The following is a 24131-nucleotide window of genomic DNA, read 5'->3' on the forward strand; positions in this document are numbered from 1 at the left end:
GTAATACGAGTAATTACATGGATAAATCAACAAGAGCTGAAATGATAATTGATTTTATCATTTTAAGTCATTAATCAAAGGAAAAGGCCAAACATTTTCTGGCTACAACCCCTCAAATGTTAGAATTTGCTGCTTATTTCGCAGCATTGTAAATTGAATATCTTAAGGTTTTGGACTGTTGGCTTGAAGTAATTTGAAAATGTCACCTTGGGCTCTGGGAAATCACATGGGTGTTTGTCATAATTGTTTTTAACATTTTATAAAATAAATTATTAATACATAATGAAATTGCAATACGTTGCCCAGAAAGAAGTACTATAATTGGGATTATAATTGTTGCATTAATGTGTACATCACTTTTATGCTGCTGGAGATCACTAGTAGAAGTAAGTTAAGTATCTTAACCTAAAAGAGTACCTCATAATTAATTTGTTGATCACATTTTGTGTTATTAATCAATCTGCAAAGTAACCAAAGTTATCACATAAATCTAGTGGTGTAAAAAGTACAATATTCCAGTCTAAAGTGTAGTAGTATATATTACACTGTGATTGGCCATTGAACCAATACATCAATTAAGATGTAAATTTGCTGCAGTCCAGCTACAGATTAATAATTCATTACGGAGGCGGTTGTCAACGTCCCGAAGCGTTTTCACTTACATCAGGCACTGTAGGCAACAATAATTCTATTTTTAATAATATATCTGTTGTGTGTGCGAGTATAGCGCCAGGTTTGGAGCTGTGACTCAGCTCATGAGTGGAGCGTTATAACACAGTTGTTAATCCAATCCAAATCACTTTCCGTGTTTTGTCATCGTCTCTGTAGTGGGTCTGTCTGTGGGCGGTTACAAACGGTACGTGATTCACAAACCTTATTTGTTCCTACTACTTTGAGCGCCATCTTGTTTGTAACTCTTCTACGTAAGTGGTAGAGTTTCTACCGTGGGGGTATCCGATTACCCTTTTTTCCAGCGTTAGACTGGGAACTTCTCCCTGTAGTAATCGGGCGCATATTGCAATTTGCTTTATCGCCTTTCTCTTAAAAAAAATAAGCCACAGAAATGAGCATCGAAACGCTTCTGGAAGCGGCCAAGTTTTTGGAATTGCAAGCCCAGCAACAACAGAAAGCACGTGGTAAGTTGGTATTTTATTAGAAATATGGTTTATGTTTTTACAAAATTGGTTAATATGAAATAATAAATGTAAAATAATCAACAATTCGATGTAATGTGTCACACAATGATTTATTTTCGGAGTTAAATACAAAACCCTGTTTATTGTGGACTTACCAGCGCCATTCATGAACTAAATACAGTATGCACGTCGCTGGTTTTGTTGCTTTTAAATTCAAATATGACGGACTACGGAGTGGAATGTGTTCCAGTCAGGGACATTTTTAGTTTTACTTTCATAATCGTTGTAGTGAGCAGACGAGTTGCATTAGCTCGTTATCTCTTGCTTTGGTTCACGTAACAGTGTGGCTCGGTCTACCTTATCGTAGCTGTCCAAAATAGCTAATAAACATACATGGGCTGCTGCAGTATCAGGGGTTACTGCATTGAAACCTGCTGCATAGACAGGGTTGTTGTAAAAGCTGCATCACTGTAAAGTTCTCAGCTGCTCCCTTTCTTCGTTTGCTTGTCAGTAACGTTATATTACGACTGCACGCATTGCTTCGAGACATTTAAAATCAAATAACCAAAACATGCGGGGGATAAAGGGCGGTGGCGCAGGGAATGCCAAGCTCGTTTTACATAATGACCTGGCATCGTCCGCCGGGGGATCAAGTGACTCTGGCTTTCAGGCTTCCCCTACACGCATCTGTGCTCCTTGATCATTTCCGCTCTTTAAACATGTACGGTGTTGTAGTTCTATAACACCGCACATAATGCACGTTTCAGTGTGATTGTCTTATGTCGCGTAAAAAAATAAATAAACACAAACTCCCTGGCCTTTAAGTCGCTCGTGGAGAGCTTTGAGTGTCTGGCGATGACGTGTACCAACCAACCACGCCTCCATATGGTAACAGCAGGAGGTGGCCCCGCCCCTTTCACCACGTGCGTGCTGGGCTACCCCTCCCAAAGATTGTTTATGAATAAGATGAGTCACTACTATATGCAGTCTGGAGAAAACCTGCCCATCTCCTCCAAAGGATTTGTGTTCTACTTTTCTGAAAAAGTAGAAAGCCGACAAGACAAACTGGATGCTGTAGCTCAATGGCAAACAAAAGGATGTGCAGTGTGTCACCATTTCATAGTACATACTAACTGCAGTATGTACTAGGCTATATTAATAGTGTACTGTTAAATACAGTTTTATTCTAGCAGGAAATTAAACAATACACGTGATGTTGCATGTCAATCAACTGCCAAAGAGAGAGACAAATGTTTTGTACACACGCTATACCTTCATTTTTCCTACAGTGTTCTGTGGCTGTTTCACAATCATTCACAGTGTGACCTTAATGCAAGTCCTGTTCTTCAATATTGCACCCACTGAAATGTGTTATTACCTTTTTATAAATGCACAAAGCATAGGCTAGTAGTATTTAGCTAACATTAGAAAAATGAGCCTCTTCAGAATTTAAAAAGGGGTGTTAGTTTGAGTAAACTGATTAAAAGAAAGCTGAGATGAGTTTAATCAAACATAAACATATTTTTCAACCTTCCTACTGTATTAACGGCACACGTAGAGCAGAGTTTCCACAACCATTAAGCCCCTTTCACATATGGACTGTAATCTGTAAACACGGTCAACGTTACATGTCCTCAGTTGTTCTGTCAATAGCCTACTTAGGCATTAGTAACATTTCTATAAATTGCTCCCACCTCAAATAATTTTTAAGTGAAGGTTATATCTTGTGAACCGATCATTAGAAAGTTAAGCTGTAGATACTGCAGCTAGACCATGAAGATCTATTTGTAGCTACAGATTTGATTCGCATAACAGATTTATTAGATTTCTTTCAAGCTACATGGGCTAAACTACTTTTAAAACGGGCTTGAACATGGTTCAGCACAACCTTTAGGGAACTGCTGTCCCCCCGTGCTAATGAAAAGATAACACTACAGCTTAGGCATGTTGTAGTAAACAAGCTCACTTTGGACTTATACTTTAACCATTAAGGAGGACTATGTGTGAAAGCCAAAATGATATTACTTAAGAAAGCAATTTCACAGATTCTGATGATTTTGATTCTGAAATCATTTTCTGACGGCTTCAGTTCTCCACCTTTTATCACTATGGAGGCATTTGTGAGATTTAGAAGGGCTCAGAGTGAGAGCTCCTGCTTCTTCCCTGCTCCTCCCGCCATGCCGCATTGGGAGAGCAGAGTCCTCCCCCCTCCTCCCTCTCTGCTACTGTAGAGCAGGTCACTGTGTGGAGAAAAGTAGGCCAGTGTTTCTCTATGTGCTGCAGTTATATAATGTCTATAGAAAATCCTCTTGTTTTTCTAAGTGCTTCATGAATTTCCTCTCAGAATAAAAAGGCATTTCTCAGTCTAATGTGTGTTTGCACCACAATACAAAAATATCATTCTCATAACTGGCAATTCAACATCTTATGAACGCTGGCTAGCACATTAACCAGAACATATTGTTCTTTTCTGCTTTCTTTTACTTTAAAGAGAAGATTTTTCAGTGTAATGTAACAAACACGTGCAGCAAATGGTGACACACTGGACTGATAAATATGATACCATTACATTGTTCTCTAGAGTGATTAAGACCTAGAAATGTCTTCTTCCTTTTTCACATGATTTTTACAATGGTAGGAGGACATGTTCAGAAAGCTGCATTACTGTCCTTACAAATATTTTCAAGGCAATTTTCAGTGGTAAGCACTGCTGCCTCACAGCAAAAAGGTCCTGGGTTCTGTGAGGCCTTTCCCCAACACCATAAAAGACATGCATGCTAGCTAACTTCTGCCATTGTCCTTGATGAAGCTATTAGCATTACAACTGAAATAGGTCCCCTGGCGCTGGACGGTGGCTGCCCACTGCTCCCCATAGTTAGGATTGGTTAAATGCATGTTATATGGATGGGTGAATCCTATGTGTAAAATGAACTTGGCAAAAATAAAGAATTTCCTGTTCCTATTTCAACATTGAACGTCACAGCTGCCATAGCAACTAGACAGCCTTTTTCTTCTGCATCCATACATCATGGAGAGAGGTGTCTTGAATATGATTGGATAGTACTACAATGCTGATAAAACTCTTTGATTCCAACTCCTCTTATCAGAATCAGCTTTAAATGGCCAAGTAAGTGTGAACACATGCAATGAATTTGACTCTGGTTTATGGGGCTTTTTATGGCCAAAATACTGCACGTATTCTACAGGCAAGTCACATGTCACATTTATTGGTACACTCTCAGCTGTAGAATTTTTCTCTTAATTTACAAATATTTTACATTGCAACAATTTCTTTTTCAAATGTTTGATGCAATTTTCTCAAATATGTCTGAAGTCAGCAAAGTAGTTTATTATTTTTTTTTTTTATCAATTTGAGGTTACTAACTCGTTCTGTTTCAGAAGTGATCAGTAACAGTTAACCTCCCAAAATATGTTTTTATTACACTCTTCACAACATGTAGCATGTTATGTCCTTGACATGTAGAAGATATGGTAAGCGTTCCCTCGATTAGGGGCTTTGTTAGTAGATGTAGAGTAGACTTGCATCCCCCCTCCCCAACACAACTTGGTCAGTGGACTGTGACAGGGTTTACATTACAGCGAGATGTACCTCCATTAGAGTAACAACCTTTTTCAGAGTCCGCTTGAAGCTTGGCAGGATTTTGCAAATGTAAAAAGATACACATTCATTTAAGCCTGTTACGAAAAAGCACAGAAAAACAGATAAGCTGGTTTTTGACTTGGAACACTCACTGCTGTTGCTGTGTCGATAACCAGAAACCTGGCATTAGCTTTGGGTAATGAAGTAACTGTAGCTTTAAATCTTGAACATTTTACTTGGTTGTTCTCTTTACTATAATTGAGACAATCATTATGAGCATGGCAGGTGGTAGGTCTTTGTTTGTTTGTGCTATGTTGTATCACCAAGGACTTCTCAATGGTTTGTCAGATATTTTGTCACTCAGTGACTCAGTGGTTTATATTCAGTATACGCCAGTCACGACAAAATAGGTCTGTTTTATTTCCTCTCACATACTATACCGGATATCTTAATTTAAGGTCACACTTCTATTTTTGAAGTTGTTTCCCTGTAATTTAACCAAACTGAAGGTTATTCATCTTGTGCAGTGTAGTACTGTGATGTATAGTACTTGAAGTGTGTATAGGAGGACACTGTAGTAGATGTTCTGTTAACCTGCCTTGTTTCTTCCACAGAGGATGAACTAAAGGAAAAGCAGCGCTTGGAGCAGTTGGCAGAGCGGAGGCACTCTGATGTGAACTATAACTCAACAATCCACATCAACAATGTTTCTAAAGCAGAGGAGCTGCGCACTGAGTGCCGCGCGGTGCCCATCCCACCCTCTCTGCCTCCCCCCTCCATGCCCCTCACTGTCATCCCCATCCCGGTGGTCACCCCTAACCCTACAGGCTCACCCACTCTGCCTGTCGCCACACTCTGCCCTCCAGCTGCTCCACCACCTGCCGCCACTCTGCCACGCTCTCCACAACCCAAACCTGAGCACCCGACCTCTGTGCTAACCACCAACCACAAGCAGCTGATACAGAACCACCATCATCACCCACAGCTCATCGCCCAAACTAACAGTACTAAACTACAGCAGCAGACACACCAGCAGCTGGTTCAACGCTACCCTGGTTCCATCGTCTCGCCCCCCCAGCAACATGCCTTACTGCCTCAGTCGGGCCATGTAGTCCAGCAGGCTCCTCTACAGAACGGCCCCGTCAGCCGAGGGAGTCCTCCTGATGACGGCCGGCACCTAGACAAGAAGAGGCCTGGAGGGTACGTCTATTCACTTCTTGACATTATAATTTAAATAGGACTACAACTCAGTATTGTTTTTTGTTTTTTTTTATGTTAATTTTTGTCAATCAATATATCGGTCTACAAACTGTCAGAAATATAAAAGTTGCATTTGGCCTTTAGCCTCTGAAAACCCCTCAAAGCATTTGTCTTGTAATGATTTAAAATGAAGAAAAACAACAAAATTTAGCATTTGTGAAGCAGTTACATTATTGATATTTCACCTCTAAAAGACAGAATATTGTCACTTACAGTAACTATATGCTAGCAATAAAACAGGAAAATTCTTCTTTGGTTGATTTTGATTATATTTGTCACATTGCCCTTTTTAAATACCAAATTCTCACTGTACTCTCATCTGTGCTCTTACAGGGCAGGCACAAGAGAAGTGCATAACAAGCTTGAGAAAAACAGGTGGGTTCAACCTGTCTACCATAGGGCCTCCTTAAAGAGAGCGCGATCTATCGGAGGTTATTTGTGTTGTTACATTTGAATAATATGTACTAGTTACATCGTGTGTTTTCTCTGAAACTGACTGGTGCCTTTGTTTATTTGTAGTGGTTTAATTTTAATGCTAAGCTTGATCTTTTTTTAGTAAAGAACACTAATTGAAAATGTTGTCGTGGTAATCATCTGTTACTAAAATAAAGCCAAGTGTGGCTCAACCCATTCCTGCTCTCTCAAATCCCCTCTCTGTGTTTTGTGTCTGTCAGACGGGCACACTTGAAGGAGTGCTTTGAGACACTGAAAAAGAACATCCCCAACATAGACGAGAAGAAGACCTCCAATCTGAGCGTGCTGAGAAGTGCGCTGAGATACATTCAGGTAAGACAAGTCTAGTTTGTTGTATGTATGACAAAGGCCTATACAAATAAACAACTACACTTTACTATTCCAGACCTCTTTTTTTTTTTTTTTTTTTTAATCCATGGTTTAACGACAGAAATTCTAGCAACCGACTGTAAGGTTCAGCCTGTGTACTGCATTCATCAGATGTTTGTGAATCTTGCTTAGACTTGTTTGTACAGGTTTATTTGCATTCATGATTACTACTGAACAATGAAGCCTCCATTATTTCGAAGCCACGCTGCAATATGAGCTAGAGTCTCGGGTTGTTTGTTGGTGGTTTAAAAAAGAAAAAAGGGGATGGGGGGAACAAAGCATGCTCTTTTGTAGTATAAGCATGATCACAATTGTAATTACCAGGGTTTGCATAATCGGCTCTGAATTTGAAGAGATGGTGATGTATGGGTGTATTTTATTCTACCCTGCCATTATTATTTACATTATGTTGTCGTGCTTTTCTCAAAAACATTCCTTGTTGTACGACAGCAGTGATTTTTTTTCAGGGATGGAATTGATTTGAAAGGACATAGATAAGTGGATGTTGGGTTGACTTGTCTTAAAGTGGTGATAGAATGATTATATAGGGTATTTCACACTGTTCCTTATGGTCTCCTAATGGGGTATGTAACATTGGTTGGGCTGAAAATGGCCTGGTTGATATTTTATTTGCCCTTATGCATCCCTGTGTTTTGGCCCTATTTGTAACAAGAGCTTTTCTTCCAAATATGGTATGGTCATGAATATTTAGATGAGCTGCGCGCTGATTGGTTGAGCGACTTGCCATACGCAGACATTAGAGACGCGCGCTGATTGGTTGAGCGAATCCCCAATACACATACATTAGAGAAGCGACAGAATCTCAAATTCAGACACTGCAATGTTTCATTACCAAATTCACTTCTGAGACTTTTTTAAGCGAGAAATCAACTATATAAAGCTGAAATATGGGCCGTTTTACAAAATTTGATGGCTAATTGCAAATTTGGTAAGACGTGTCGGACTTTAGGAGCTCCACACAGTCTGACGAGAAAGCGGCAGCCTGCTGGGCTCCATACCCAGGGCAAAGTCACCCTTTGTGGATACTGCACTACGGGGCTCCGCGGCCAGCTGCCGGCATAACTATAATATATTTACGGTTTGAATTTCGTCACGCCACTTATATAACATCATTCCCCAATGTCTTATAAAGCTAACCGTTGTGTCCGATTTGATTTTAAGGCATTTTTACGGGGCGCTAGGCGTCTTTGTAGGACGAGCAGCTGCTTGCTATATGTCCCATTCATTACAATGGGGAAATACGCGGCGCAGCTAGCTACACTGTCGCCATAACTAAATTATATTTACAGTTTGAATTTCGCACGCCACTTATATAACATCATTCCCCAATGTCTTATAAAGCTAACCGTTGTGTCCGATTTGATTTTAAGGCATTTTTATGAACGCGAGGCGTCTTTGTAGGACCAGCAGCTGCTTGCTATATGTCCCATTCATTAAAATGGGGAAATACCGCAGCTAGCTAGCTACACTTTCGTCATAACTAAATTATATTTACAGTTTGAATTTCGTCACGCCACTTATTAAACATCATTCCCCAATGTCTTATAAAGCTAACCGTTGTGTCCGATTTGATTTTAAGGCATTTTTATGAACGCGAGGCGTCTTTGTAGGTGGAGCAGCTGCTTGCTATATGTCCCATTCATTAGAAAGAGGGTCCTTTTTTATAAAACTTGGCTGTCTATGCAGTAGAGTGGCGCAAACGTTTTTGAAATTGGTGCTACATGACCAGAGGAAAAAAAGCTGTGACATTCCCTTTTGCTCAAAAGGTAGAAAACCTACAACTAACAGAATGCACTGCGCCGCACCGGACCAATAAAATCTCCCGCTTGTTGGTGACTTAATGCGAGCTCGTCAAGCTCGTCCAGATTGAAACCGAATGGCGGCCGGCTGGTAACAAACGATTTTGTACAACAGTTAAACGGTAAACTGAAATATGTTTCGGAAAACATTTTAAGCAAGAAATAGGCAATGCAGTTACATAATCTTTGTTTATATTTGTATATATTTCAGCACTGTCTAGTTCTACAGTTCCATCTGATTTCAGTTTGAGGGAAAGAAAGCGAGGGGCGGCTGTCTCTCTCAATCTGCTTCTACTCTTTGTGTCCATATGTAGAAGTACAGCGTGTAGTTATAGCAACAGCCCTAGCGCCAGCAGAAAACTCCAAGTGACGAAAGTAAGTCACTTGGGAGTTCTTCTGCTGGCCTGTGAGTAGGGATATCTGTGCCCTGGTAAGAGGAGGAGGAAAGTTAACAATAGTTCATTTACACATACTACCAACATTATTATGATAGAAACTTGGTTGGATATCTGCAAAGTATCCCTTAAGTGTAGTAGTCTTTGTCAGTCCCAAATAAAATATTTCTACAATAGTCTGACCAAAGAGTCAGTTTGAGGCCTATGGAAAACCTCTTTCCTGCCACAACATTGTTTTCTACTTATCACTCGTAGTAATTTCGGACTTATTCTTTTTTTTCTTCTTGCATTTCCTGCCTTTACTGAGGAATCTTTAAACACTTCCTCATTTGTACCATTTTAAGCGACTCTGTGTTTAATATTAACAATATGTGCCATGTCATTGTCCACAAATGACTCACCATGTGTTTGCGTCAGGCTCTGACTGTGCCAAGTACCAGTATCCTGGTTGTAACTCTTTCAGACTGTGACTGTGCTGTTGAGTGTGTCATAGTGTTTACTATGGGCCCTTTTTTCTTCTTCTGTAGATAGATACTGTATGGTGAAAATTTTAAATCTGGAACACAAGTTCACCCATTGGCCTAGTTGGCATCAGGTGTTGAAGTTTAAGAATGGCTGTCATGTTTTTGTGTATATTTGTCCTGTAATACTTATTAGAGTTGCATGTAAGCTAATAGAATAGTTGTTATTCACATTTGTCTAGTGACGACTAGGGTTTGATGTTAGGCATACAGAATAATTAGGTACTTATTTGGTATATATTCAGCAGTAATATTTGGTGTGCACATTGATAGTCCTTGATGGTTTTCATCTTTTAAGGCCTCTGTGAAAGAACCAACCCTGTAGTGTTCATATTTCTTGTTATTATATAACCGTGGTGCAGGTTTACTAATGTACATTTTGCAGAGGACAGTGTGCTGCTGATTTGATGCTCTGAGAAGCAGCAGTCTGGTTATTCCTCTCTGCGTGTGGATACTGATGGAAACTAGGACAGCGTGGGTGCAGAGCTCGTCACCCAATCCCCCCTCCCTCTGCCCCCTCTCTGCGTCATTAAGCAACCCAGTGTTTAGAGTGTTGAGTTTGACTTGCAGACCGACCTGCCTCTCTTTTCCTCCTATCAACAGCTGAGCTGGACAAGGGATATGTGTAAAGCAAGACAGAAGAAAAATATCACAACCGATTCCACTTTCTGCAAAAAAAACTGTTACAACCTCATCATGTGTAGTACAGTTTTTTATTATTAATTTTGATGAGCTCATGAATGGTGTCACTAGAGCTGGACAACTTACCACTAAATTAAAGGTAAATTCTTAGCAGTGACAGGTCCTTTTTTGTAGTTTCCCAGATAGATAGATAGATAGATAGATAGATAGATAGATATATATATATATATATATATATATATATATATATATATATATATATATATATATATATATATTAGGGCTGTAGCGATCTCACGATACGATACACAATATTCAGCTCACAATACGATATATATCACGATATTCAGCCAACGATACGATTCGATACACTTACATCATTTTCTGAAAGATTTAAAGGGGACAGAGTGATTTTGGTGACATCTTGTGAGTGTTCCATTTACTTGGATTTAATTAATTGAACTGAAAACATCAATTACACAATTGAAAAGCCCAGCTTTAATGATGAATGGACTGATAAGCAGGCTCACTCGTCATGTATGCCTCATTTGCAATGAAACAATGTTGCAAAATAATACAACCAGCATCATCATCATCACTCGAACATAACCATCGCGTCATTCACGTGCATATTAAGTAGCTCCAGATTGTCCGCTCTAGCGGAGAGTTTGGTTTGTTCAGCCAACAGTGAGGTTTACAAGAATTTGTCTAAAATTTCCAGATTCCCGGCAACCTAAGATAAACAATTAGACTACAAACCGACAGCTTTTGTTTTAGCTTGTTTGTAAAAATTCGCTATTTGCAGAGTAGAGCTGTGTTTGCGTAAAACTGCGCGGTGGACTGAGCAGATTGAAATATTGCTTCCTACATGTTTATGCCGGTCTACACAGGTGCATTGATAAGTATTGACTTTCTACTCACAAAGGTTTAATTGTAGTCTATTTACAGAAAAGAGACCAGCGTGAGTTCATCTGCCCCAGCGGCCATTGGTAACTCTGTATCGTTCCCAGTAAGGTGCTGCGTGTTTTAACCTTTAACACACACACATCTCGGCTCAGCTGTGTGTGTGGAGCTCGGGCATTGCTGTACAGAATCCCGGCATGTGAATAGAGATGTAAATACAGGGGGCTGGGTTTTTGCTCTAAATGCTTGAAATGATAAATAACAGAACACATTTTTTCCTCTTTACATTTTGTGAATTCATGATTATTCTGCGGGCCAGACTAAAAGCTTTGGCAGCGGGCCGCCAGTTGACGTTGGCTGCTCTACAGCGACACTAGCGGCTGGCTGACCAAATCGCTCTTCCTGCAAAGCGAACGGGGGTAAACACGGGGGATTTGAATGGGACTTATGTATCGATACTCGCGGCATAAAAATCAATACTTTCTTGGGGGGAAAAAATATCGATTTATATCGCAGAATCGATAAAATTGCTCAGCCTTAATAAATAAATATGTGTATATATATATATATATATATATATGGGTGGAGTAAGAGAAGGGAACTTAAGATGATAAGAAGCCAAAACAAAACCTGTGTATCCACTGTCCTCTTGACATGGTCATCTTGACTCTGCTGCCTGCCCTCATCTGGGCTGGCAGCAGAGATGCGGCCTGCCCGCAGAAGCACTGTGCTCAGGCGTTAGGCTCATCATCACATTTCATTTGATTTATCTTGTCCATTATCTCAAGTGTCAGCTTGGAAAATAAGTGCAGTTATCAGTTCTCCACAAAATGTCACTGGCCAACATCTACGTAGTTCAAGTTTCACTTCCACATTTCATTTCAATTCCAAATGATTCAGCAAGTAACTGACTAGGAACTTTACATGCAAATAGATTATTTTGCTTTTTGATTGTGTTTTTGTTAACAGAGCTGTACATTTGTTTTGTTTTTACCTAATGTATTACATCTTGTTTCTAAAGGCTCCCCCCGAGCCTGTAGTGGTGCTGCCAAAGCCAAGGCTGTAAAATAAGCCCTGATGTAGTAGAGCTCCTCCTCTCTACTCCCCCTCTTTTCCTCCCTCCATCCTGCCTCTCTGAGCTTTTAAGGCCACATGAGCAGCAAGCACATGGCTAGCCTGAGCTGTGTGATGTCACCCTCCCCTCCCCCTCCCCCATTGCTGGGACCCCGCCCAGCACTGCAACAGGCAGGACTCGCTGTCCCATGGCCTAGCTGCCAGCAGCAGGGAGGAAACCTGGATCAGTAAACACAAGGCTCGGTTTACTCCACTCGCGCTTCATTTGCCTCTTAAAGCTGACGGAACTTGTTCCTACACTGCTTGTCCACGAATGCCAGCTTGAAACGTGTTGTGCCATCTGGTGGGGAAAATCTTGAGGGTAGAGGAAGGTGGATATGTGTTTTAATATTTGTAGCATTGTAAGTAAATTACATTTATTGTGCACATAATAGTATATTTCCTTAGACGCCTTAAAACAAAGCACCAAGTACTTTTACATTTATTATTCATTCCTCGAACATTAAAAATAATCAGTCTTCAATGGCAGTCGAGGTCACTGCTCTTTAATATTTCAAGGTTTTTTTTCAGCTTAGTCTTTGTGAACGTCTTGGTGACACTCAATCTCTTCTTTCATGGTTATGAGTCAAGACTGCAGTCAAATTCAACAGCTGTTATATTTGCTGTGGCATGAATAGTATCTGTCTCTAGCAAAATGATGATTTTCAAGGAAACAAAATTGTCATCAAAAGTTGTTTTTACCATAATACGAGCTATATGACAGAGTAGCACAACATACAGTATATAATTGCAGATTTGTTGTCTTACAGTACTCTTTGACTGCACCGGAGCATGGTCTGGACTATTGACCGGTGTTTCGGTTTAACTGGTTTTGAATTAACTGGTGATATGTGTTGCTGGCGAGGCTGCACCGCTGCAGTAAACAGTTCTGATCAATTCGCCTCTTTTTCACATTAATTTGAAAACATTACGGTAGGAACGGGTTGCTGGGACAGTAATTTTGGATCCGACAGATATACATGAACAAATGAGCCGTTTTTGTTACGAAAATATCACTCGTTGTGTGTCTCTACCACGGTCTCTGACTGTAAACCATGCACGGACACACCGATTTCTTTAGATTATCTAGTGACATTCACGCTTTAGTTAGTTATAAAACGGTGTCCAAACTATAGGTAGGCCTATTATAGATAACAAACAAGCTAACAACAAAGACACCAGCACAAACCTGATATTTCACCTTTCCACACCTGCGCCTATATCCAAATCGCTATAAAATGAGAGTTTGACAGTCCTGTCCAAATGTGATGAATGAATCGTAGTGTACACTATAATAGTGATGAGAATGATGCACGTCCATAGAATTCAATATAAAACACAATCAACGGGATAGAAGTTGTGTCACAATTTAATCTGGCATCAGTCGTTGCTATCGCCACAAACATTACGTGCGAACACCTCAGAAAGTATGTTTCACCTATCCCTGTATGAAAGCATCTCAAATCAACTTGAAATCAGATTAATAATGGAATGATAGGCTACAAATATAACGGAAAAGTTTTGGAAAACACACTGACATTTGCAGTAGCCAATTGTGAACAGGCATCGACACAGGCATCGACACAGCCACCTACGTTGTCAGTCTTCGTTCTTGCAACGGCATCACAAGTTAATTCAATAACCCTACAACATGGATTAAGTGTATTGAGATCTGTTAATATTTAAATACAGCCTGTAAGTAAAACATAAACTACATTTGAGGTTTTTACACCCAGCTGAACGCAGCGTGGAGACAGCTGATAGCTGTGGCAAAATGTGATCCGCTCAGATTAACTTGTGATACATAGGCATTTATAAAAATGTAATTATTTTCCTGTAGGCTACGTAGATGTGTTATGTTAAGCTACAGCCTCTTCACAACCAATATAATATTCATTATGCCTGTATTCATTAAAACTTTATTCCGTTTTGGGGGTAAAAATGAAACACGTCAGTCATGCGCAAACGTGATCGTTTATCATTGTTATTTATGTGTAGGTCTATCTCAGCACAAACAGTCTCTTCAACCTGGTCCGCAAGTCAACTGATTATAGTTGTGTTTAATTTCATATGACCCATATTAGGAATCTGAAACAGCAACATCTGAATGTTATCAAACTCTCTGGAGTAGCCTACATCAAAGTTTTGTAATCATATACCAAAGTAGGCCAACAAATTATGTGTGGGATAAATAAAAGTCAAACTGTGAGAAAATAAGCTTCATATGTTCTTCACTTCAAATCACTAGACTTTTGCTGCAACTCACTTCATAACTTAACCGAGACTAAGATAACACTAAGTCGCCCGAGAGAAAACTAGGATCAGCGCACTTTGCCACAAAACATTCAATGGCCATGTGGTCATAACAATAGTGTATAGGCTACCATAAGACAAAAAGTGCGATTCTGGGTCGACACAGACATAAATTAAACACAACTATAATCAGTTCGCACATGACTGACGTGTTTCATTTTTACCCCCACAACGGAATAAAGTGTTAAGTGGGGTCATGCCAGATTATTGTACATCAGTTAGTTTTCGGTATGTAAGGCAAAGATGAACCTACTTAACAGTTTCTAGGTTTGCATTTGCCCATGTTAAATTGTGATATCACCAGTTGACATGGGCGTATAGTTCTTTCATATGTTAACCTGTGTTAATTTAGACTAAGAGTCCAATATATAGATAGAAATCACAAAACCATTTCAGTGGTGTGTAGTGTAGTGGTATAGATGATGTGTAAGTTACTCCGTCAATTTTTTTGTCCGTGACATCCAAGGTTCGAATCCCAGCTAGATCCCAGCGTTTTTTCGTTTTATTTTTTTTCCCGTTCATACATGTGTCGTATTTGTGTGGCTAATTCTTAAACGGACATGTATGTGTAAGTGCTACTGCAGTTGAGTTTTCTGACTCTAGTATGAGAAAACAGCCTTTAAAGATGACAAATTCCCACACATTTTGCATGACATTATGTGATAGGGTCAAAATAAATAACAGATTAACATGAAACTTCCCCAGCTAATTACTTACATTAAGACATATATTTTTCCTACAATATATCATATCCCAGTTTGCTTACATTTTAGATACAGTGTTGTTTTAATGGTGAAGTGTTTACTAATGTAAATTCACAAGTCGATCTGGGTGTCTCCGTGGCTTGCAGTAAGATCGAGACACAGTCGCCAGACAACGGATGATATTTCACGACAGCGGCTATTGTTTGCATGAATGTCAGAATTAATGCTCAGCAACAAGACACCAACAAATGAATGTAAAATAGAGGCGAAGCTATAAGAATGTTTATTTCCTGGTTAGTCGGGAATGGGTCCTGAAAGGCCACGCCTACACCACATCTGCCTCTATCACCAGTTAATTAAAAAACCAGTTAAACCGAAACACTGGTCCTTAGCCACGATGAGGTAATTATGTCAGTTGTGCAGTGGTGTGCAAAAGTAGGTTTTTTTCAACATACAAGCCTTTAATTGTGTAAGTCAGGCGCCACGTTTAGTTCTCTGTTGCAGCTTGGAGGCACAGTAAGACAAGGGTTTATGGTTACCACACTGTCATAAGACCTCTGTGCAGAAGCCTGATGATCAGTCATCCAGGCTGAACAGCATGTCTGCAACGTGGCTTCCTGTGCTCCTGGCCCTTTAAGAAAGCCCAGCCTTTTGCCGTCTGCTGCAAAAGTGAGTCAGTGAGTACAGCTTGTATTGCTTTCTTTCAATCCCCCGCTATCTGCCGCCCTCCCTCTCTCATTCTCTGTGGGGCCATGTGCTCAGCACTCGCATTGCTTGTGACAGCGCTTGAGCAGTGTTACACACACGCGCACACACACACACACACACACACACACACACACACACACACACACACACACACACACACACACACACACACACACACACACACACACACACACACACACACACAATCCCAGTCCTGGTCTAGATTTGAAAAGGCCTAGTCTCTCTTGTAGGAGGAAGTTCAGAAGCTCAGCGGTGCGCCCATGTGCAAAGAGACAAAAGGTGCCTTGTGTCGTTACAACCTGGTGACATGATTAATAGGGTGATGAAGTCATGTCTGATCAATCTGCGACAGACTTGGTTTTCAGGTTTACATGGTTAATCTCAGACTAGCTGTTTCTAAAGAGACAAACAAAGTGTTTGCTCTGTCCCCCACAGCACTGTAACAGGGAGAGTTCAGTGGGTCTGTGGAGCGTTTCTCTCCATGAGTCATAGTTTGTGGCATGCACAGTTGTGGCACCGCTCTCATGAAGCTGCCTCCTAGTACATAAGTGTAAAAGGGAGGCAGCCAGCGCCCGGTCCACGTGTCACATCTTTGGAATGCTTTTTATACCATTTCATTCTGCCCTCCTGACAATCTCTTCAGATAGATGCTGTGTGTGAGAAAATCTGTTCTCCATCCTTGTGAGTAATCGTTTTCATTATTACACCAGGTGTAAAAGGAATGTTTACATGAGAACACTAAATTGCACGTGAAGGTGTACACGGTCTTTTAGGTTACCGAGGAAACCTTTTATGAGGTTTTAACTTGTTTCCATGACAACCAAAGATGGGGGCATTACAGTACATCATTTGTTGAGACAGAGGATAGTTTTAACGTGTTCAGACTAAAGTACCGATATCGGCTCTTCTTGACAGAGGGGCTTATGATGGCTGGTCTTGAGTTAAACTGCACATCTGTGCCCAGATGTTCATGAGTGAATAGTAAGGAACCAACATTATTCATTCATCAGTGAAGTATATGATTTGTCCTGCTCTCCATGCTTCAATTAAAATACAATAACTTTGTGTGAATACCAGTGTGTGTGACTGAGAAATGACACAATACAGAAGCACTCGACCACTTTCACAAGTAATGAGATACATAGCACACAGCAGTGTTTCTTCCTTGTTTGTCCTCCACCAACAAACGCTGAGTAAAGACAATTTGGAAACCAGTATTTAAAGCAGAGCTAGAGAGATAAATCTGACTGGCTGATATTCGCTTGTTGCAGATATATTGGTATTGGTGTATATGTTGGTTAATAAGTAACAAAACATTGCAATACAGAAACACCACACAAGGTTTGAGGTCGAATTTTTCACTTTAATAGCCATATTAATAGGCTTGTTTTTGTGGATTTATTTGGGCTTTATTATATTCTTGTCATATTCTTCTTCTGCCAAACAAATAGTGAAAAGGACTTTCTTTGAGTTTGTAGTTGTGTATTAAAATGGGACTGAAAACACTCCCAGTGGGATGCAGTCCAAGCACAGACCGCTTGCAGCCCATGCAGTTCTAATCCTGGATAAGGGCTAGAGACAGGTGTTGAATTACACAAGGCCTGCCTTTTGTCCTCTTGCTATTTATGTACATGTAGATGCACACACACAGACCACGCTGATAGAAAGCTCTCTACATACAACTATCCACAACAAACGCATACAAATGGCCCTTTCTCAATCCAACACTCTCCCACAAGATGACTTGCACATGTACTGTACCCTCCCACAAACTGATACACGATGGCATGAACACTAACAGGAAGTCCACCCTTTAGGGAAATGGCTTTATGATCCTGAATCATCAGGTTGCTGGTAACAGATTTCACAGTGTCATTTCCCTGAGCCTCTACCACCGAGGCCAGAGTCTGTGTTGGATACTTTGACCAAGCTGAGCTTGACATGTAATAAATTATATAAAGTCTTCAATTTCAAAACACGAATCCCCTTACAGTGTAACTCTATCCTGTCTGTAGTAGGCATGGGCTGGTTACCGGTTTCAAGGTATACCGCGTTGTTTTTTTGTTTTTTTTGCCCAGACATTTCAAAAATAAAACATTTTAAAGCTGTAATCACAATACCATGAAACCGTGATATTTTTGCTGAAGGTTATCATACCGTCAGAATCTCATACCGGCTCATTTCTGTGTTACCTTACCCAGCAGTTACTTGGGAATACATTGGGAATTAGTTTGCTTAACATTTCATTATTATTATTTCATTATTATTATTCAGCATTATTCTTACACAGTGAAGTTTGTTATAGTTTTCATATATTTTAAACTCTTCTCCTGTTGCCATGTACAGGGTTTGTTTGGTTTTACCTTGTGTCAGCTGACAGGTTAGGGGAAATTGGGTCACAGAGAGCCACTGCCTGGAAGCGCCTCTTACTTTCCATACTTGTCTCCTCCCTCCTTCTCTCCTCCACCTTCCCCTTCCCTTGTACTTCTGTAGCTCTGTTATTTTGCTCTCTGCACACAGGTTATGGCCGCAGGTTTAATTTTTTTTTTTATAATTTTTTTCCTGACCCTGTTCCTTATTATTTTGCTGTAAAGACATCCTGGGTATTAATGCTTGTATTCTATGGAGGTTTATCGGTGTGCTTTGTTTTGAGCAGTAGACACCATTTTTCTTCAGGAGTTGGACATTTTTTAGGAAACCACTGGTTGTTGTTGGAGGCTTAATAAACATGATTTATACATGAATTAATGAGACAGTCTCCCTGCTCCTTTAGTGGCTGAAGTGGCTTTATGTTTATTTGTCTGTGATTTGTTTAACCCTTGTGTTGTCTTCCCATCAACCTTGAAAGAAACACTTTTTTTTTTCTCCAACATTTTTGACGTTTGTTTTTGCTTTTTACAACGTTTTAAATTTTTACTCTACACATTTTCAGCGCTTATTTCCACGTCCCATATTTTCTGATATAAAACAAAAATTGAAAACGGGTCAATGTGACTCAAAGTCAACACAAGGTTAATATGTTTTGCATTACTTATCCGATTCTGCAAAATAAAAGTAATTAAAACTGTCAGATAAACATAGTGCAGTAAAAACCACAATATTCCCCTCTGCAATGTAGTGGAGTCAAAGTATAAAATGGAAACCCTTATGTAAAGTGCCTGAGAACTGTACTTGAGTACAGTACTTGAGCAAATGTACTTAGTAACTTTCCATTGCATGGTGACCACATTTTCAGCAAATGAAGGGTGTTGTGAAAGCTAATTCAATATCCTTGCAAAAAAACTTATTTTTGTTGTCAGTCAGAGACAATTGATTCAACTCTATCCTAATCTTATTTTCTGACTAGTGATGATGAGTAATGTATTTCATTGTATTTAAAAGTGCCTCTAATAATTTGTCTCCCAAAAACTCCCACTCCCATGCAGTGACAAGGGGAACATAATTCAGTATATCACAGGCTAATACAAAACCATCAGCTAAGGCCTCAAACATTAGCACTGAGTTCAATCAACACCTCTCTGACACGGAGTCAACAAAGCAAAGCTTCAGAAAGACAGGATTTATTTTGGGGCTGTGGTATTGGATTATTGCATTACACTGTACTTGTGAGCCTAATAAACTGGTACATTTACTGGTGGAAGCTCACACCATCATGGAGTCGGACTCGGTTATGATTTTACAACCTAATGATTTCTGCTTTCTCCTTTCAGACGTTGAAGCGGAAAGAGAAGGAGTACGAGCACGACATGGAGCGACTGGCCAGAGAGAAGATAGCCACGCAGCAGCGATTAGCAGAGCTGAAGAACGATCTGAGCCAGTGGATGGATGTGATTGAGATTGACCGTGTCCTGCGACAGACAGTACAGCCAGAGGAGGACCAGGCCTCCACTTCCACTGCCTCAGGTAGACTGACAGTCAGGGTCCGATAACTGGAGGCCTACAGGGATGCCCCTGTATAAATATTAAGAATATATTTAAAGTAATGTTGATCCAATGTGATATTGTTCTGATCTGCAAAATGACCCACCAACTACAGCACCAAACAACCTCCTTTTTTTAAATGTAGGCGTTAGTATTATCAGATGCAATGTGATTTTTGCAACGTTTCATTTTACTGAGTTCATTATTTCATCTGTTGGTGTTGCAGAAGGTGAAGACATTATGGCTGATGACCTGGAAGATGAGACTGCACCGAGAGCGCAGACTGCCTTACCCACAGTGCCTCAAACCATGAAACCTGAGCTGCACAAGACTGCAACACCCACTCACACACCCACCACTACCTCCTTCATCACCCAACACATCTCCATCCAGCACAAAGTCCCTCTGCACCAGCCTCAGCTCCAGCCGCTGACAGTGACTCCTCCTCAGCCAGTGTCCAAGCCTGCTGCCCCACCTATACTCACAACATCCAGCCCTCACACCGCCCCCAGTCAGCCCTTGATTCCCACCCATACACAGATGGTGACTGCTTCCAGCCTACATCCCACCGTTATTGCCCATGCTTCAGTGTCTCATCCTTCAGTCATCCAAGCAGTCAACCACGTCATCCAGGGAGGGGGTCCCAAACATATTGCCCACCTGGCTCCCTCCCCCACCACCAGCACTGTCCAGTTAGCTCCCGGCCACCAACCCATCGGCCACATCACCGTGCACCCGGTGGCTCACCTGAGCCAGCATCTACCTACCCTCTATTCCCAACCGGTGGCTGTCACACAGTCAGCTGTGGTTGGTCACATCACCCACACCCTAAACCACACCCACCCTCACATGAACGGCACTGCGACTAGCCAACCAGCTGCCACCATAGTTGGCAAGCAGACAGCAGTGAGCACCCAAATGGTGGCCCACCACCCACAGCTAGTGGGCCAGACAGTGCTCAACCCTGTGACAATGGTGACCATGCCCTCCTTCCCCATCAGCACTCTGAAGCTGGCCTGAAGACTGCCAACAGGACTCCCAGGCTGCGCGACAGAGACGCCCCTCGATAGGGGAGAAGCACAGGCCTCAGACCAGGCCATCGAAAAAGCCCACAGTGAGGGCAGGAGAGCTGCTGGACACCTCGCTGATCCACAGTGTCACTATCCTTCAGAAGCATTACAGCTGATTTAAAGCTGGGAACATTCCTACAACAAACCCTCTTTCAATACTAGTCCACCACAGTGTCCTAAAGGCTTGAGCCTGAATTTAAGATATGGTTGATAGTCATCATGATGTGCGTTTGTGGCAATAAATGTGGGGGCAGATGTTAAGACACTCACTTGTTATCTATTGTTGTAGATGATGGAGAAAAAGTCATTCTCACATGAGCTTTACAGAAAGAGCTTCAAATAGGGATATGTTCACTGCCAGTACAGTGTCCATGTCAGAACCCTGTTACAGTGTTCATGTAGGTACTGGCTGTTGGCTAGACTCCCAGCTATCACTGTGACTGCTGTGGATTAACCAATAATATATCATGTACTCAAGAGGCTACATTGGGTTTTGAGGGCTGTGACAGTGTAGGATCAGAGTGCAGGACCCGCCATAACCAGCACATTGGGAATGTGATGTAGACAGCTCCTCCTCTCCAGCAGGCACATGCTGCAGGGCTGGAGCAAAATCACGGACTGAACTAAAGCTCCTGATCAGAAGCTGTAGTCCTCAGTGTTAGTGCATGCAGCTATTGCTCCCCCTGCTGGCTGATGGTGTTCTAACGTAATGCTACTATCCCTGTGACGATAAAGAAATCTGATCGATATTCAAACAACAGCTACTTAAAGGAATATGCAGTTTTGTCAGTTTTTTTTTAAATTTTTTTGACACAAATTGTTACTTATCTCTAGTATTTGTCTTTTAAACATGGGGACTTCACTGAGCACAAGTACAAGTTTTAGGATAAAGTTAAGTTTTTGTAGCATATATTTTAAAATATCTTGGCCAAATAGAATCAGTTCTACATTCCCCCTAAAAGTAACGCCACAACGGAAAGATAAATACTAAACGTTTGAGATAAAAACTTGGATGCTACAAGGTGAGGGAGCTGAGTGTTTAGAGGTTTTGAATGTGAATACATAAAAGGCCATAACATGTAGTAAAGTGTGTTTCTTTGCTGTCTGGCAGGGCAAATGGTAGTACGATATGTGTTTGCATGCTGTGAATGCATGCCATGATTGTGTTTATTAGTGATAAAACGAGGAGCCATAGCGGTGCTGTCTGTTGTGCTTTGCAGACTTTGACAAGTTGCAGATGGAATGTAAGATTTTTTTGGCTCAGAGTTTAAGCTCTGTCATCCATAATTTTGGGTTGGGATCGGTATAAACAGCTGTCATAAATCCAATCAATGTGTGTTTTTTCACAACTATCCTTTTCCAAAGCAAGCACTGTGAACATTTCTATTATAGTCTCAATGAGCAGCAGTTTAGCGTAGCACTTGCTAGAACAGCAACATGCTGTACTCTCCTTATTTAATCTGAATGTACTATTTTCTGAAAGGCTGTGGAGTAGTGCACTCATCAGAAGTTAAGCCCTGTTTTGTTTTAAGAAAGATGCGATTACTTTATTATCATCATCATGTGTTTGTAAAGTGTAACATTTAAAACTGATTTTGTATTTTAAGATTACTGTTGCTTGTTTTATCTGGAGAATAACTTTGTCTGTTCAGTGTAAATTGAATAATATAGTTGTTTTCTTTGGGACCATGTACAGTGCTGTATATCAAGGGGGTGACGACTACACAGACCTCTTCCCAAGTTGATATCACATTCGGCCACTTTGGAAAGTATTCACCCTATAATTGTTTTCTATTTTGTTCTGATGCAATATGATTAAAGCAGGGACTCTGTTTTGTTTTTAACTAATTCATTGCAAAGATAAAATAACCATTTTTTTACCCTCATTATGCAAATGATCATGAACAAATCATATTGAAGCAAAACAAAATATGAAAAAATTAACAGCGATTCAGATACTTGAAGAAGCAACAATATATTTGTATGTTTTCCCTATGGAGAAAGTTTAAGTTGTATATAGCCTGTAAATGTTGGGCTGCATTAAATCTAACTGTATTATGTAAAAAAAAACTGGGGATATATGTACAATTAAAAATTTATAAAAAAAAAAAGATACTTAATAAATTGTATTATGTTTACAAATGTCTGAAGCCACTTTTTTGTTGTTTTTAACCAAATGGTTATTTTTTATTGCAGCAATACAAATACTGTTGGAGTGTTCAGCATCTGGGCTTGAGAACCGTCTGAATAAAATTATGATTTCTCTTATTTATTGCTGCAATGAACAATTAATCAGGAAATTATTTTCTAAATTATTCATTTGGGAAACTGGGATAGACATTTTCACAGTTTTCTTTTATTTATTATAGAAATATTCTTAATTATTGACCAGAATCCATGGTGACATTTTCAAATGTCTTGTTTTGTCCAACCAACAGTCGAAAACCAAAAGATAGAGTTTAAAGCATATAAAATTAGAATAGAAAAAGTGTGTGATGATAGACTAATCCTTGCAGCTTTACTGTTATCTAATATTTTGTTTGTTGAAAAAAAATTATAGTATGTATGTCAAAAGAAAATCTTAAAAAACTTGGTCTTAGTATAGTATGTTGAAAAAGTTCATAGTATAGCATGTCGAAAAAAATCTTTAAAAAGTCATAGTTTAGTATGTCAAAAAAAATCATTAAAAAGTTATAGTATAGCATGGCGAAAAACTTTTACAAAAAAGTCATACTATGTCAAAAAAAAGTGATAGTATAGTATGTCGAAAAAAATTATAAAAAGTCATAGCATTGTATGTCGGAAAAAATAAAAAAGTCATAGTATAGTATGTCGAAAAAAGTCATAAGTCATAGAATAGTATGTCGAAAAAAGTCATAGTATGTAAAAAAAATCATAAGTCATAGTATAGTATGTCAAAATAAATTATAAAAAGGTCATAGTAGAGTATGTTGAAAAAATCTTTAAAAACTCAGTTTAATTTGTCGAAAAAAGTCTAAAAAAGTCATAGTATAGAAAAAGAAAAAATCTTAAAGTTTTTAAAAAATCATAAAAAAGTCATAGTTTAGTATGTAGAAAGTCATAGTTTAGTAATACTAAACTATGACTTTTTTCTACATACTGTATGTAGAAAAAAATCATAGTATAGTATGTCGAAAAA

The 24131-nt window shown here is 39.9% G+C and overlaps 1 protein-coding gene across 2 annotated transcripts; it reads left to right on the forward strand.

Annotated features, from left to right (window-relative positions):
* The first annotated feature begins 878 nt into the window (after positions 1 to 878).
* On the forward strand, positions 879 to 22453 carry mnta (MAX network transcriptional repressor a). Of its 2 annotated transcripts, XM_039825736.1 has the most exons (6): positions 879 to 1136; positions 5352 to 5937; positions 6331 to 6372; positions 6672 to 6783; positions 19691 to 19883; positions 20128 to 22453. In XM_039825736.1, exons 1-6 carry the CDS (start codon positions 1064 to 1066, stop codon positions 20919 to 20921), a joined length of 1800 nt encoding a protein of 599 aa, XP_039681670.1. In that variant the 5' UTR covers positions 879 to 1063; the 3' UTR covers positions 20922 to 22453. The 2 variants fall into 2 exon arrangements, with proteins under 2 accessions (XP_039681670.1, XP_039681679.1); XM_039825745.1 differs by lacking the exon at positions 6331 to 6372 and having other exon boundaries at positions 880 to 1136.
* Positions 22454 to 24131: the final 1678 nt, after the last annotated feature.

This window comes from Perca fluviatilis, chromosome 2, assembly GCF_010015445.1.
Source record: "Perca fluviatilis chromosome 2, GENO_Pfluv_1.0, whole genome shotgun sequence".
Lineage (NCBI taxonomy): Eukaryota > Metazoa > Chordata > Actinopteri > Perciformes > Percidae > Perca > Perca fluviatilis.